This window comes from Centrocercus urophasianus, unplaced genomic scaffold, assembly GCF_019232065.1.
Source record: "Centrocercus urophasianus isolate 14NV4802_14NV808 unplaced genomic scaffold, USGS_Curo_1.0 seq_34, whole genome shotgun sequence".
NCBI lineage: Eukaryota > Metazoa > Chordata > Aves > Galliformes > Phasianidae > Centrocercus > Centrocercus urophasianus.
The window spans coordinates 3,837,152-3,851,902 of record NW_024884911.1 but is presented as its reverse complement, the minus strand read 5'-3'; the positions used below and the strand labels follow the sequence as shown (position 1 = coordinate 3,851,902).

The window sequence follows — 14,751 nt, the reverse complement described above, 5'->3', positions numbered from 1 at the left end:
CCCCATTTTCTTCTCCCTGAATACCTCCTCGCTCTGAGCCTGGGCTCTGAGACCCTCAGTGGACAAAAACAGGAGGAAGGACAGGCTGCACCTTCAGCCTTCATCTGCAGCATTACAGGCACAGAGGACTCAGTACATCATTGCAAACCTTGCACAAACCCCATGAATTTCTCAAGTCTAGCACATTCAAATGCTGCTATCCTAACCTAATCTCCTATTCAGAGAATGATCCAGGCAGGCTTCAGGTGCCAGCTGTGCAGTCAGTATCACATCACACGAGAAGAGCCCATCTCAGCACTACATACACGTGCATTTACTACACAACCAAAACTATACATTGTGTTTCTTAGGATAAACAAAGTATTAAAAAAAAAAAAAAAAAAAAGTTTCCTCTCTAGCAGCTTGATCCCAGTTCAAGTACCTGCACAATCTCTCCTGTATATACATCCAACATCCATCTGTCTTCTGGCCTTGTGTGTAATAGGAACAGGCACCATGCTATCTATACCAGTTCCCTGTGCTTGTGTACTTCACTCTGCATTCCTCTTACTTAGCAAGAACTGCTGCTGGCTAATTCTGAAATACAGCAAGGCACTTTGATGGATGTTAAAGACTTTGTGTGTCCACAGGCAGGATGCAAATCCACCCCCTCCACACAATAACTTGCCTTTAGGGCAAACAGCCCTCAGCAATCTCCTAAGGAAAGATGACCACAGCACAGCAAGTCATCTGGCCTGCAAAGAACAGCAATGTGGAGGGAGCAGACCAGCTTCCTCAGAGTTACAGATCGGTTACAAAAGTCTGTGTTTTACTTCAGTGCTTTACAGAACTACGACTTCCTCCCTGGGGAAAAAAAGATAAAAATTGCTAGTCATGTTGCATGTGTTAAAATATGTCAAGTCAAATCAGCAGTAATATCTGTAGAAACACAGCAGAAAAATCACAGTAATAAAAATCCCAAAGCAACATAAACCTGTTTGAGAAGCCAAGGGTCAAGTGGAAAATTTATCAGTGACGTTCCTGCTCCTCCAACACAGCCATAAACATCTGAGGAGCCTTCTGCCAGATAACGCATAGGCCAAATAGGTACATGGGTTGCCCTATTCAAGAGAACTGGCAAAAGTCTCAGCCCATTCAGCTCATGATTTATCTAACACATTAAAAATAACAAAAGGTACGGAAGGGTGGAACAAAGACAAAATTCAAACCATAAGCTGGCAAGTGGTCCTGGATCCATCCAGCAAACAGTACTGGCTACAAAAAGCAGAAGGTCCCACCAGGCCGCTGTGTGTTGAGATAGTCTTGTGGCCACCACTGACCATTGCAGGTAGTTTAATCCAATTCTGTGAGGAAAGAAGTCCTTGTACAAAACTGTTTTCCTCCTCTGATTGCCATCAGATGAGCTCCTTCAGCGGCTCGTTTTCAATGGGAAGTGTGCCATTCATCTCAGGGGAGCTCTCTGTGCCCAGATATCCCAAGAGGATCTCACTGCGCCTCCGTGACAGCTGCAAGATGTCTTCTGCCAGCAGCTGCACTGTTGTGTATCTCACATTGTCCAGATCAAACATGTCCTTCAGATATTGTACTATCTGGTGCTGCAAAGATAAAAGGGAGTTTTACAGTAAGGAGACCTTCACTCATACCTTCCAGTACCACCTATTCCACAAGGAATTTTGTATGCCTGCTATATATATATTATAGGAAAGCCATCCTACCTTGAAGAAACTGCAGACTTCAGCGAGCTGCTGCTTGGGCCCCAGAAAACCAAAGGCTAGAACAGGACTGACATGCTCCGATACGGAGTAGAAGTGAGAGATAAAGCCATCTGGTACCTGCCACAAGGAAGGGAAAAATTGGTAGGTCTCAGTTCTCAGACAGAATTAGCAGCTTGTTCCATATCAGCTACCACAGTTGGAACTACCATGCCAGCACTGTGCTTCAGTAACTGAAGAGCTGCTTAAGAATCTCTCTTCCTGCAGAATTACAGTTATCCATCAGATTTCTTGAAGGATGACTTGAGCTTTCTATCTTTATGTTCCTAAGCTACTCTTTCAGGAGAAGAATAAATAGAAGATGGAAGGCGACCATCAGGCAGTCCTTACCAACTCTACTTGCAATCTCCAAAGTAAGCCAGGAATGAGCACAAAAAATTCCAGATAGCTAAGATGGAGATTCTGCGTGGAAATACAGCTTCCAATGTACTCATTACTCTTTGCATCATCTCACAAGGCAAACCCTGTCATACCAGCTAGCTGTGGGATAGAAGCTGAACACTTGCCAGAGGCCACAGTCCCTGCAGTAGAAGTAGGGATTGTGCAGTTGCAGCTTCCTGTTCTCCAGGTCCTCAAACTCATTTGCTGCAGTACTTAAAAAAGCAGCAGATTTAAGGGAAATGCACAAAGTAGCCAGTAGTCAGCACTGGGAGGCAGGAGAGCAGGTGAGCCCAGTCACTGCACTGCCAACAGGCAAACTACAGTTCAGAGAGCAACTGAGACCATTCCTATGGGATCGTGAGCAAGGATAGGGAATAACAAATGGAGAACATTATCCTCTGGATCTTCTTATTAAGAAAAAGTGGAAATACACAAAGAACTGTAAAACACTGATGTTGCACTGGTACAGAGAAATGACAGCAGGACCTCAGCACTCTAAAGCAGAGAGAATGCAATTCAGTTCATTCTTATACCACAAAGATTTTGCATTTCATCAAGATCTTGGTGAAATCTTTTCAGCTTCAAATGCATTTGATTCTTTCCCTCTTCATTAATCTTGCTTACCATTAGAAGCCTCCTTTTTGCTTTCAGAACAGACCAGCAGGCAGTTGCTAGGGCCTACAATTAACAAAGAGACCATAATTTGCTGGGATTACTCTTCTGAAGAAAAAAACAGCCTGCCAACACATTGCCATCGAAACATCAAAGCAGTGGCCCTTTTGTGCCAACAACTCTAAAATTAGTTAGGAAAAATCCATCCGAGCTGGAAGCAGGTTTGGCCACCACAGATCCATTCTAGACAAACCAAAGTGTTTTTGAAGATCTCTAATACAATCTGGCATAGCTGCCACATGCCCCAGAATACAGACTTTGAGCAGATAGCTGATTTACTGGAGGACTGCTGTTGAGAGTTTCGAGAAAATACAGTGTTTCTAAAGAGAAAACACTGTTCTGTTCTGCCAGGCCAGTCAAAGTGCTGTATGATCATCTTTCCTAGCTTTGGCATTGCTGGACACAAGCACTGCCTGGTTAACCCACCGTCTCCTTGAAGCTGTCGGACAGCCAACGGTTGCGCAGCACAGCCAGCACAGAGGAAGGTGGATTCTCCAAATCCTCAAAAGCATCCATGAGGATAAAATCCAGCACAATATCAAAGAAACTCATGCACACCACCTGTCAGAGAGCAGAGCAGTCTGTAAAGGAAACAGGTTTACAGAAAAAAAAAGAGATGGACTTTGAAACAACAAAACAGTGTTTGCCACCAGCATAGGAAGCTGTGTTCATTCAGTTCACTGGCCAAACCCCAGACAGGGGCTGGCCAAGGGGCTTCCAATTCCTGAGTCCAGGAAAAGTCCAGTCAAAAGGGCAAGCAAATCTTAGAGCTACACACATTAGCTCATGCCCTCCAGAAAGAGGATGTGGTGTTTTTTTTTCCCCCATTATTTTTACTTTCAAAACACAGTAGTGCTAACATTGCTGAAAGCAAGATTTGCTGTGAAGCTTAAACACTCAGCCAGGCACTTTTCCCCCTGGCCTCCCTCACAACGTACAATTGCAGAGTAATCATATTTCAGAAGCCATTCATTCACTCCATGGTTGTTCCTACATATCCATTACTCTCCAACTCCTCTCCAACGTTTAGAGAGAATGTCTTTACCAACCCCTCTTCCCTCTAGCTCCTGCTGTGTGGTCGGCCAGGTTTCTGGCTTCAGTGCATAATGCAGCATCTCCTCGTAGCTTTCCAGAAAAGCTTTGGGATTCTGCAAGAGCAGAGAAAAAACACTTCAGAAGGTACAGCAGTTGTGGACACATCATAACGAAGGCTTACTTCTCTATTTTGAGCTAACAAACATCAACACGTGCCACTGGCTGAATTTTTCAGCCAACACACACTTTGTATGGAAATACTTTTTTCTGTGGGAGGCACGGACAGCCCCAGGCTCAGCTGTGACTTAAAGCACATACTTAGCTGTCTTCAAGGAAGTGGTTAGAGGCACCTATACACAAACCAAGTCCAGTAAGATTAAACCGTGCAAGCATCTCTCTGCTTGGGAGATGATGTGGTTGAAGCAGAGGTTTCATTATTATTTCTCTTTTCTGTATTTGAATATTCCTATGATGTACTCTGTACCTTCTGCTCTCTCTGTAATAACGCACAGTGTCAAACTGTGGACAGGAGCTGCAGAGAGCCTCTTTCCTGAGAATTTGGTTGAACAAGACTAAAAACATTGACAATTTACTTTCCACAATGGTCACCTACATACAGATCAAGTTTTCTCCTTCTACAGTCCATAATTTGTCTAGTGCATTGGAACAAGTGTTCCTGTGCCCACAAGAGAAATAAGCCACTTTCAAGCTTCCTACCTTTTCAGCTTTTGTCATCAATCCTATCACCATTTGCTTCCCAACCTCTCCAAAAAACAGTTGATTGCTTTCATCCTCCAGCAGCTCCTGCAAAGGGAACAAAAGAAGTCTCCATGAATGGGAGTGACAGCTTCTGGCCAGCTTTGCAATTCCCAAGCTTTCACATTCCAACACTAGATCAGCAAAGAGGCAGCCAGGTAATCACCACTCAAGCTGGGCATGGGGACTAGGGGATACTTATTCCTCTCCAAATCAAGTCAATGATAATTACAAAGTTAAGTAACAGAAGCTTGGACTGTTTCTGTTTTCACTTGCTCTAGAGGGAAAAGACTTCAGTCCCACATGGACATAAAAGAACACACTGCTGGGGGCAACATGCCATGGCAATGCAGGAACCACAAGGACAGCCAGCCTCACACCCCTTCACTGAACCATTCTCACCTTGAAGGCCTGCCTGACACAGTGCAGCTTTGCAAGGAAATCCTGGTCACTATAGCAGCCAAGGAGCTCTGTCCTAGAGGGAAAAGGCAATGAATGCATAAATTTCAGTTCTCCTAATATCTGTGACCCTAACAACTATGCTTTTCTAAGAAAAAAAATTCCAGGCTCTGCCTACAAGAAAGTAATAAGTGTGTTTCCTTTGTGTAGTTCCCTGAAGGATCACAGTATCGCTGTAAAGGCTGTCACAGCATAGAACTGTGCAACCCACCACACAGAACATTATTATTATTATTAACTTCCTGGGATAATATCCTTTCTTACCATGCACCTAAAATCTAGAAAAACCAAACAAAGATGCTAGGAGTCCAAACAACAAAGATGCTAGGAGTTTCCTGCCCCAAAGGGTTAATCTTTTTATAGGGCTGTTCAAAGGTAAATATTGTGTTCATATTGCTCAAAGGAGCCCTGACACAAACATCCACAACTCCAGGTGGCACTTCACCTCAATGTCCGGCATGCAACCTTCCCTTCTTTCACTAGCTGCAGGGCTTCTTCATATGCTGCTACTGGCTTTGATAGATGGAATGGTATTTCCTCAAAGTGAAGAGAATCAAAGAGCTGAAACGGTAGCAAGAAGCATGGGAAAAAAAACAAATGACCTCATTAAATATTTGTAAATACTTGGGGACTGCACTCAAGCAAGACATTCCTTCTTTAGCTGGCAAACTTTTGTCAGCCCCAATTATTTCATGCAAAGATATTTTCCTTCCCACCAGTTTCACACAGCTCAGTATTCCTTGAAAATACACAACCAAGCCACATTACATTAGACACAGCATTTTCCTAGCTGTTTTAGCATGTTTTCTACAGTAGATAGGAAGATGACCCAAGATGTTGGATGAAAAGGACCTCCAGCCTCCCACTTGAAGAAGAATGGTTACCCACATAGATCAGGTCAGTTATGGGTCGTTCTGGGCAAGCCTTGAAAGCCTCCACATAATGAGATTTCCTGATCTTTCCAGGGAAGGCTGCACCATCACCTTAATGAAAAAGCTTTTCCTAACGTCTGTTCAATCTGGTGCTGTTGCTCCATGTTTTATCATTTTCCTTTATTAAGATGTGATTGGCTCCACTGTCTTTGTGGCTTCCCTCCAAGCAGCCGCTCTGCTACGCACAGTAGGAACTTAAGTTACCTCTGCTGCAGAAAAGAAGGAGTCCTCAGAAATTGAGCTGTCTTCATCATCTGTCCGAAGCCGTAAGGACCCGTCCGTCAGCGGAAGCATTAAAGTCTTCTCTGGAGGAGACAAAGAAGCCACACGTGTTGGAGTTCACAGACTACTATTCCTCCTACAGTCACTATGCTCTCTCTCTCACCCTCATAAGAGCATTCTGCCAACACTCTTTTGCTTTGCTCGTGGAAAAGAAAAGCAGAAAAGCAGTTTAACTAATGTATTTCACACCCAGCTCACCCAGATCCAGCAGCATGCTGTCTGATGGAAGTGAAGACCCAAACTCCTCCTGGAGGTGGTAGGCTCGGTGCAAGAGGGACTCCAACTTCTCAGCAAACTCCCTTTTCTGAGACTCCTCCTTGAACATAAATGCCATAGAATTTACAGATTAAATTACATGCAAGAGAGAGAGAGAAGGAGAAAAAGAGAGAGAACTCAATCCTACAATACAGCAAATATTGTAATGGGAAGAATGCTTCTATAGAGCCTATTCAAATCCTCTGGAATTTTAGCTTCACAATTTTGTATTCCTGTTAAAAAAGAAAGAACTTCAGTCTGCTATCCAGAGAAACAGGTATGTTTACAAGTTACAGTAACTTAACTCTCCTGACTCGTGATTCCCTCTTCAATGAAATTAGGCTGAAGTCATATATCACAGAACCTGTGTTGAATACAGAGGTGTATCCAGAACTGGATAATGGCAGAAGTGTCCTTGGATTAAGGTGCTGGGCACAAGCAAAGCTTGCTGTAAGCACAAGAAGAAAAAAGGAAAATAAGACACAGCATCCTGCCCTCATGCCCCGTGTCTGTGTGAATATGTCACCCAGTAGATAGAAGCATTAGTAAGAAGCACAGGATCTATTTTGATGTTGGATTTGTTTGCAGAAACACTATGCAGGTTGGTGGCCCTGCCTGTGGCAGGGGGGTGGAACTTGATGATCCTTGGGGTCCCTTCCAACCCAAGCCATTCTATAGGATGCTTTAAAAAGTAACAGCAAGAACACAGATTTGACTTGCATAAATACCCACTCCAGAAGGCAAATATCCGATACACTTACTACACTAGGCCCTATTTATGACAGCCTTGAAACACTTTTTACCACTGAGAACTCCTGGAATGTTTGGAGTTTAGCTCCTTTCACAAACCTGAGCTACAGCTGCTCTGTTTAGCTTCATAGTCAGTCATCACGGAGCCTTCTTAGTTTGGATCTCCTCTTTTATCAGAGGTCTGCCCAGCACAGTCATCAGGTCCAAGACAAGACGTTGTCCTAAAATACTTGTTCTGTAGGTGGAACAAGTTACACATCTCCCCCCTCCACTTGTTCTGTGAACAGAGACATTCTTAGCAGCTACTTTGCTTTAGTCATTAATACACACAAGCAGCTGCATCCTGCTTCTCCACTCACCTCCCTAGGAAGTGAGAGTGACCACCAAGATCTCAACTTTCAACGTGTTAAAGAGTTATAGACACAACACAGCCAGGCAAAAAGCTCTTTCTTTCTCTCAGGCACTGCATTTGTTACAGCCTTTTCCTACTGCAGTCTCTGCTGCTTGAGCAGTTGCATGACAGTGACTGACATGTTCTGGAAGGTGGGCAGAAAAGCTGAGGAATGAGGGGGAGAGACTTATTAGAAAGAAAAAAATAAAAAATAAAAAATCACCCACTCACACTGCATAAGGAAGCCACAGATGTAGACAGCTCTTAAACAGTCTGGCCCAGCTCTGCCCTTAATTTGCTCTTCTTCTATCCTATTAGTTATTACTACTACTAGCATCTTGTCTGGCCTTCTGGCATGTTTCCCAGCTGCCGAATGCAAGAGAAAAGAGGGGGACCTACCTCTAAGGCATTCTCAGACAAGTTCTCTTGGTGTTTCTTGCTGTCCCAGGGCACAGGAGTGCTGGAACTAGCACTGTCCCGCTGCCTGATGGTCAGTGCCTGTTCCCACTTCTGCAGGGCCTCCTCAAACAACTCCATACCTGGCAGCACAACCAAAGAAAGCTCTGAGATCTTGCAACCAACAGGTGACTGAGTTTAAGCCAAGGATGGGAGAAAGCTTGCTATTAGAACACAAAGGTGAACCTCCACTGCATAGACATACAGCTGCTGATGATCTATGCCACTTCACACCCTATTTTTGCTCTTCCCATGATAAACAACCCCAGAGGGTGAAGTTAACTCCTGTGCTTGTTTACCTTGAACATAGAGGCTTTCTGCACTGGAATCACCGATGGCTCCACCATCCCCCATGGCCTGGGCCTCCCACATCCCAGCCGATGCTGGTGTTGGACTCGAAGAATTCACAGCTACCATCTGCAGGAATCACAGAATTGTAGGGATTGGAAGAGACCTCCAGAGATCACCAAGTCCAACCCCCCTGCGCAAGCAGGCAAATACCTTTTGAAATATCTCCAGGAGGGTCAGCATTAAAACTCCCTTGCCTTGTAAGGGGTGGTATGAACAATTACCAGCCCCTTCCCATGCAGGTTCACACCATGCTGTCAACTGCCAAGAGCTGTTAAGAGGGGACACAAGAAATCCTGCTCTTTGCCACCTGGCACCACAGCAGTGTCTTTGAAAGCACAGAAATCCAAGCAGGAAATACCTTCCCTCACCAATTTACAGTGAGGCTTCATTAGGAAACAGCGAGGTGTGCAACTATGAGCACAAGTAGGACAGCACCTCTGGAGGCAACAGCCCAAGAAAACTTCAAAGGAAACACTACAACAGCACAAGCATTTTGATACAAAGTTTGTGTCAGCCCCAGCTTTCCATACAGAAGGACATTGGAAGTGGGAGAAGTAACCGCACTCCGAAAAAAGCAGCAGATTAGCAGCAAAAATACAGCTGGGGAATTTGGCCAAGGGAAATTCCAGCTCTTTCTTTGTAACTAAACCTTGTCACGGGAAGGCTGAGCACTAAGATCCACAATGCAAATTGCCAGCTTGCTCAAGTTTCACCCCTGTGCATAAGCATCTTCTGAAGTCTGACAAAACAAAGAGCTGGGTTCAGATAAAATCAATGATCAGTATTTTCATAGTTGTTTTCAGATTACTTAGATAAAATGCCCAAATGTGAGCCTGATGCTAGAGAAAAAGCTACAATAAATGGCTGATAGACAGTTCTAGCCATGCCCTCATTGATTCATCTCTGTGGAGTCGTAATAAATCACTTTCAGATCCAGGACTGCAAAGAGCAATTCACTGCTGCTGACTTAGTAAATAAGTGACAAAGCTCAGGAAACCAGGCAAGACAGCAGGCAGAACCTGCAGCTGTGTGAAGGATGAGCTGTTCTCCCATCAGATAACATAAAAGCAATGAGGACAACATCACAGAAGTTCAGCTGCCACACAGTGAAGGGGTATTGGAACAGATTTCTCAGTGTGAATATCATTACTCAAGGACCAGCAGTGGAAAAAAAGAATTCAGATACTTTTATGTCAAGAGAAACAGCTTTCAGCATTACAAAACCCAGACAGCATCTGCGGGAAGGGAGAAGCCAAGGGGAATTAAATGACTGCGAGTCCATGGAGGGGGAGGAGGCCAGGGCTGGGCACAGGCGCATCCCATGCTGTCCCAATTACCCAGGGAAAAACAGACAGGCTGCACCCCGTGCCAGCACTGCCGCCTGCTGGAGACACACTTCGGCCAGCACAAATTTTTGTCAGCTTTCTGGTTCTTCAAATATCAGAGCGTGCTAAAAATAATGCAGTACCTGCATTGTGGCTAGATGATTTTTCTCCTTCCTTCCCCAGCACTGCTAGTGAAACACCAAGCACAAGTGCTCCTGCAACTGATGCCAAGGAGTTTTGTGGCACATCACGGTGTTGGAAGCTGCTGTTCACTTGTGCCTTCTGTTGCTCCAGCTTTTAGCAGTGAGGATATCAAACAGGCTCTGAAGCCACAAACATTCCCCAGCGTTTCTGCCTTTGGTCTCACAAGAGGTGGATATACACAGTGACAGCTTCTGCTTTGAAGGACGTAGAACCACTGGGCTGCATCCCAGCCTGCGCTGTTTCATTAACAGAGCTATCTGTTTTTTGGAAGTTAATGTGGTTTTAAAAATTGAACAACCTTGAGTAGCCTGTATAGAGGCAGAAGGGCTGCAATGACACAAGAGTTGGTCCATCTAACACCCCACTACAGAAGGAAACAAATTTCCCACCGCTGCAAGTTCCAGTAACAATTCATTCTTGCTCCTGTAGAAGGGCATAGATAGCCTGAAGGAATCATGGCCGCATCCCACACACAAGTCCCTCCACAGCCTCTTGCTGACCACAGACACCCTGGGGCTCTTGGTCAGAAAAAACACTCCTGTGATTCCAGAGGCATGCCTGCCTCAGACAGCTCCAGACCATCACTGCTGAATTACAACAAGACTGCCCTCCAGTTACACCATAACCTCTCCTACTTCAAGAATCTTGGCATTATCCATCAGCCAGCACAAGCCCATGGACCTGGTGGTCTTGTTATATGGAGATGCACTAATCTGTCACCCCTGCTTCTCTCAACCCTTCTGAGAAGATCCTTACCGAGGCAAGGCTGTGGGAGGAACTGGAATGTTTGCTGGGCTCGATGGAGGAGATCCCGCTGAGCGTGTCGTTGCTTTTGCTGCTGGGACTCTGGACTCTCTTGCTGGAGTATCCTGAAGTTAAGGTCACACAAAAACAGGATTTTAAACCTGGTGGCCTGTGCATGCAGGGGATGGAGACAGGCTCTCCTGTCACGGCAAATGTTGTTGGGCATGGGAACCCTGCAAGCTACAGAATGTGCAGTCCACATTAGAAACTACAGCAGTCACAGGAAAACCCGGCACAGAGCGAAAGAGATTCACTGCAGCTGTGGTTTAAGGAGAGGAATGTTGCCCTGTCAAGCGTGACGGCAGATAGGCAAGGCAGCATCCAATACCTAGAAATGAGTCACGTCTCCTTTACAGTCTATTTTGTTCTAGACACAAAGCAAGTTGCTATAAAGGGACCTGAGGCTGAGGAATGAACTTGCATTGCCTTTGATGGTAGGAGGCGAGCACAAATGGAAAGCATCAAGGAGAAACTCCTCCAGCTTCCCTTAGGCTGGGCAGAACACGGACATAGCACAAACAATGGTGCTTCCATAGTTATTTAGCATGCTTCAAGGGTTTTTGTTGTTGTTTTGTTTTATTTCTTTCCCCTACAGTGTTTAATGAGGAGCTGGGTCAGCCTTATCCTGAACAAACAATACAAGTGGGTGAAGAAGCTGCCCATGGTTTGGGAGCTTCAGCAGCTGGGACAGACACTCCTGACCCACAGCTAGGCCACCACCCTCTCCATGCTGCCCCAGGCAGATGTAGATGCACACAGCACCCACAGGCATCACCAAAGTCAATATGCAGCCAGGTCATGGTGTGCCCCAGGCTGTTATTATCAGGGAGGCATGGCAAAACAAGTCTATAGACTTTGTGTGGGCAGGGGGAGGGGAACTACATGCCTTAGGGAAAACCTCAGCGTCACTTCCCCTCCCCCAGTCACAAGGGTTTTGAGCTCAGCATCTCTCCCTTTCCTGCACTAACCCTGTGTTCATAGCACTGTGCTTCAGATCTCTAATTCAATTCTACATCAACTAGTGCACAGAAATCACTTTTCTTTCCTCTCTGCCCACTTGCCAGGAACGTTCTATGGTCCCACCGCTGCTTATACATCCCCTTTCTTTGAACACTATTTCAGCAATATTCTCTTCACTCCCTTGCTACATGGTTTCGGGGTCTCCCTTTTATCGCAAGACCAACCTTTCTTCACAGAAGAGACCCTTCTGGTTGGCAGAATGGGCACTGTGACGCCTCCAGGCTTAAAGCCACACTTCTCTGGAGCAATCTGCTTCTTTCGGCGACGACGTCGCTTCAGCTGATGAGCTGCAAGAGCCAACGCAACTGTCCCAAGAGCTGTAGCAAACAGTACCTTACGTAGGCCTGGAGAGAGCCGCAGCTGAGAGAAGACAGACTTTAAACACAAAAGACACGAAAGAGCAACAGTGAAAAACCAAAGTCTACCATCCTTTCTTTTAATATATGTGTATTTTTAATTTTAAGCAGTTGTAAAGATGAGATACCTGAAATGTACGTTGGCATTTCCCCTCCCACCCGTAGGACTCCTCCCATTATCTGCTACACAGCTGAAGCTTAACAGGAGAGAAACTGCATAGCACCAATGTGATGGAACCTGGGGAAACTGGTCTCAATTCTCATTGCCAAAACAAGCTGTAACATTCACAAACAGTCCATAACAGACGAGACCTGAGTCACCCAGGTTCAGCTCTGAAACCCTGGTATGTAGCTGACCTTTGCTACCCCAAACACTGCATTACTACCAATGGAAAATATACCAATAATCTTTAATTGTATATATGCACTTAGTGCCCTTGAAGAGAAGAAAGGTGGAATTCAGGCGTTGTCCCATAGAGTGATGTGGAAAAACTTCTCTCACCGTACTCCAAATCCATCCTCATTACCCTGGCCCCTACATACAAACTAAACAAACTGACAGGTTCTCCCACCATCATGCCTCTATTCCTCTCAATTAACACAGATTCTTCTTTCTTGGCAGACAATCTCCAGAGACAAAGCCCAAGGAACCAAAAGACTTTTCTCTTGCTGTACCTGTCCAAACGTTGTGTACACAAACACGGGGATCTCTGCCACAGTCATTGCCAAGGCCTGGATGATGGACATTCCCTCAGTTCTTCTAAATGCCATGGCTAAAGGATGACCTCAGCACCTCAGGAGTCACGAAGGGGAAGGGCACTTGTGGATGGATGCTGCGCGAGCCACTCACACGGAAATCCAGCTTTCATCTGACATTGAGCTCAGTGTCCTGGAGTCAGCCTTCATCCAGCAATTCTGAAGGAGGAGGGAAGAATCAGGTGAGTGAAGGTAACACACAGCCTGTACTTCCCTGTACTGCACTTCACAAACAGCACACCAGCTCACTCAGAGCAACAAGGCTGCTAGAGCCAAACCTGAGCTTTAAAGCATCTCCCCATCCATAGCAGCAATTGTTGCTTCTCACACAGGGGTAAGGTTCACAAACTGCTCTATAGTGGCAGCACGGTCCTTGCACTCAAAAGCTGAAGCTGTGCCAGAGATTTGCACATGCTCTGCAATGGGCTGCATGTGGCTGGACAGAACTTTTCGCAGCTCCCATGTAAAAAACAAAACAAAACAAACAAAAAAAAACACATATAAATAACATGATTATTCCAAATAACCACATATGCACCTTAATCAGCAAAACTGCTAGCCCTTGATTCTGTCACTGTAAAGAGCTACTTAGCAAAGGCTTATTTCACAATTGGCAATTTCTCCCAGGAGGTTTCAAAGCAACCTGAGTTTAGTAGAGCTTTCCTGGCTGTGCTGGAAGCCAGGAAGCAGGGCTCTGCTTCATGTCAAGGACAGAGATACAAAAAAATGATGCACTGAAACCAGAGAAGTATCTTTTAACCACCACAAAGTTATAAACGCTTTAGTCCTGCTCTCCCAGCCAGGCCAGCCTTCACAGCAATGCACTTGGAAACACTGCCCTTACCCGTGTGCAGCCACGCTCCTGCCACGCAGCACTCTGGTGCCTTTTCAGGTGCCTTCCCACACCGACAAGTGAAACCCATCCCATGTTTTAAAGCCACGTGATAACCCTGCATCTACCTGACCACATCGCACTGCAACCTTGCACCTCGCAGCCTCCAGGGCTGGCACAGCCCCTTAAGGAGCCACATTTGGCAACAGTCTCAAGGGACCAGAGTACCAGGAGCTTGCAGAACGAGGTTAAATGTAACATTCTGGCTAGAGCAGAACAAAGACGAGCAAAGTGCAAAGAATCCGGGGGACACTGTTCAGCCTGCAGGTTACTACACCTGACTGGCAGTGGGGACACAGCACAAAGCCAAGGAAAACCTTGCCTGTCCTTGTCCTTCAAGGCAAAGCAATGCTGGCCCTACCAGAACACATTTACACCTCGAGCACTGCCCTGCTCCCCTGGGCATCTCAGGATGCTCCCTACGGGATGCCCCACTGCAGTAAACTGGAGCCCCGCAAACAGAGCTCCCTGGGCTGTTTGCATCCTTGGACCAATCTCCATAACCCCGCACAAACGTACCCCCGAGCACCCCTGTGCCCCTTGCACCCCTCTGGGCGCTCAGGGACCTGGCATCCCTGGGGCACCACTCGGGCCCACTGCCCCCACGGGCCCTCCTCTGAGCCGCCCGCACCCCGGGCATCCCTACGTTCTCTGCACCCAGCGCATCCCCCCCCCCCCCCCTCTAGGACCGCTTCTATTCGGTGAGGTTCCCTTCTCTGACCCCCACGACGCAGCGGTGCGGCCCACCCAGCTCCCGCAGATGTGCGCTGCCGACACCACTCACCGCGACCCGCGGGCGCCCGGCCCCGCTCGCCACCTTGTTCCCCCCGCCGCGCGCCATGGCCGCGGAAGGGCAGCGTCTCCTTCCCCCGCGCCGCAGCCTACCCTGAACGAGGCTTGAA

General features: G+C 46.4%; 1 protein-coding gene across 3 annotated transcripts; it reads right to left on the bottom strand.

The window, feature by feature from the left end:
* Positions 1-351: 351 nt before the first annotated feature.
* Positions 352-14,713, bottom strand: MIGA2 (mitoguardin 2). Of its 3 annotated transcripts, none has more exons than XM_042830579.1 (17): positions 14,634-14,713; positions 12,877-13,116; positions 12,010-12,220; positions 10,778-10,890; positions 8,441-8,558; positions 8,085-8,224; positions 6,909-6,992; positions 6,488-6,605; positions 6,212-6,312; positions 5,521-5,636; positions 5,019-5,091; positions 4,578-4,664; positions 3,875-3,973; positions 3,252-3,386; positions 2,778-2,831; positions 1,716-1,832; positions 352-1,595 (listed from the first exon to the last, which is right to left on the bottom strand). In XM_042830579.1, exons 2-17 carry the CDS (start codon positions 12,970-12,972, stop codon positions 1,395-1,397), a joined length of 1,863 nt encoding a protein of 620 aa, XP_042686513.1. In that variant the 5' UTR covers positions 12,973-13,116; positions 14,634-14,713; the 3' UTR covers positions 352-1,394. The 3 variants fall into 3 exon arrangements, with proteins under 3 accessions (XP_042686513.1, XP_042686514.1, XP_042686515.1); XM_042830580.1 differs by having other exon boundaries at positions 12,010-12,205; XM_042830581.1 differs by lacking the exon at positions 6,909-6,992.
* Positions 14,714-14,751: the final 38 nt, after the last annotated feature.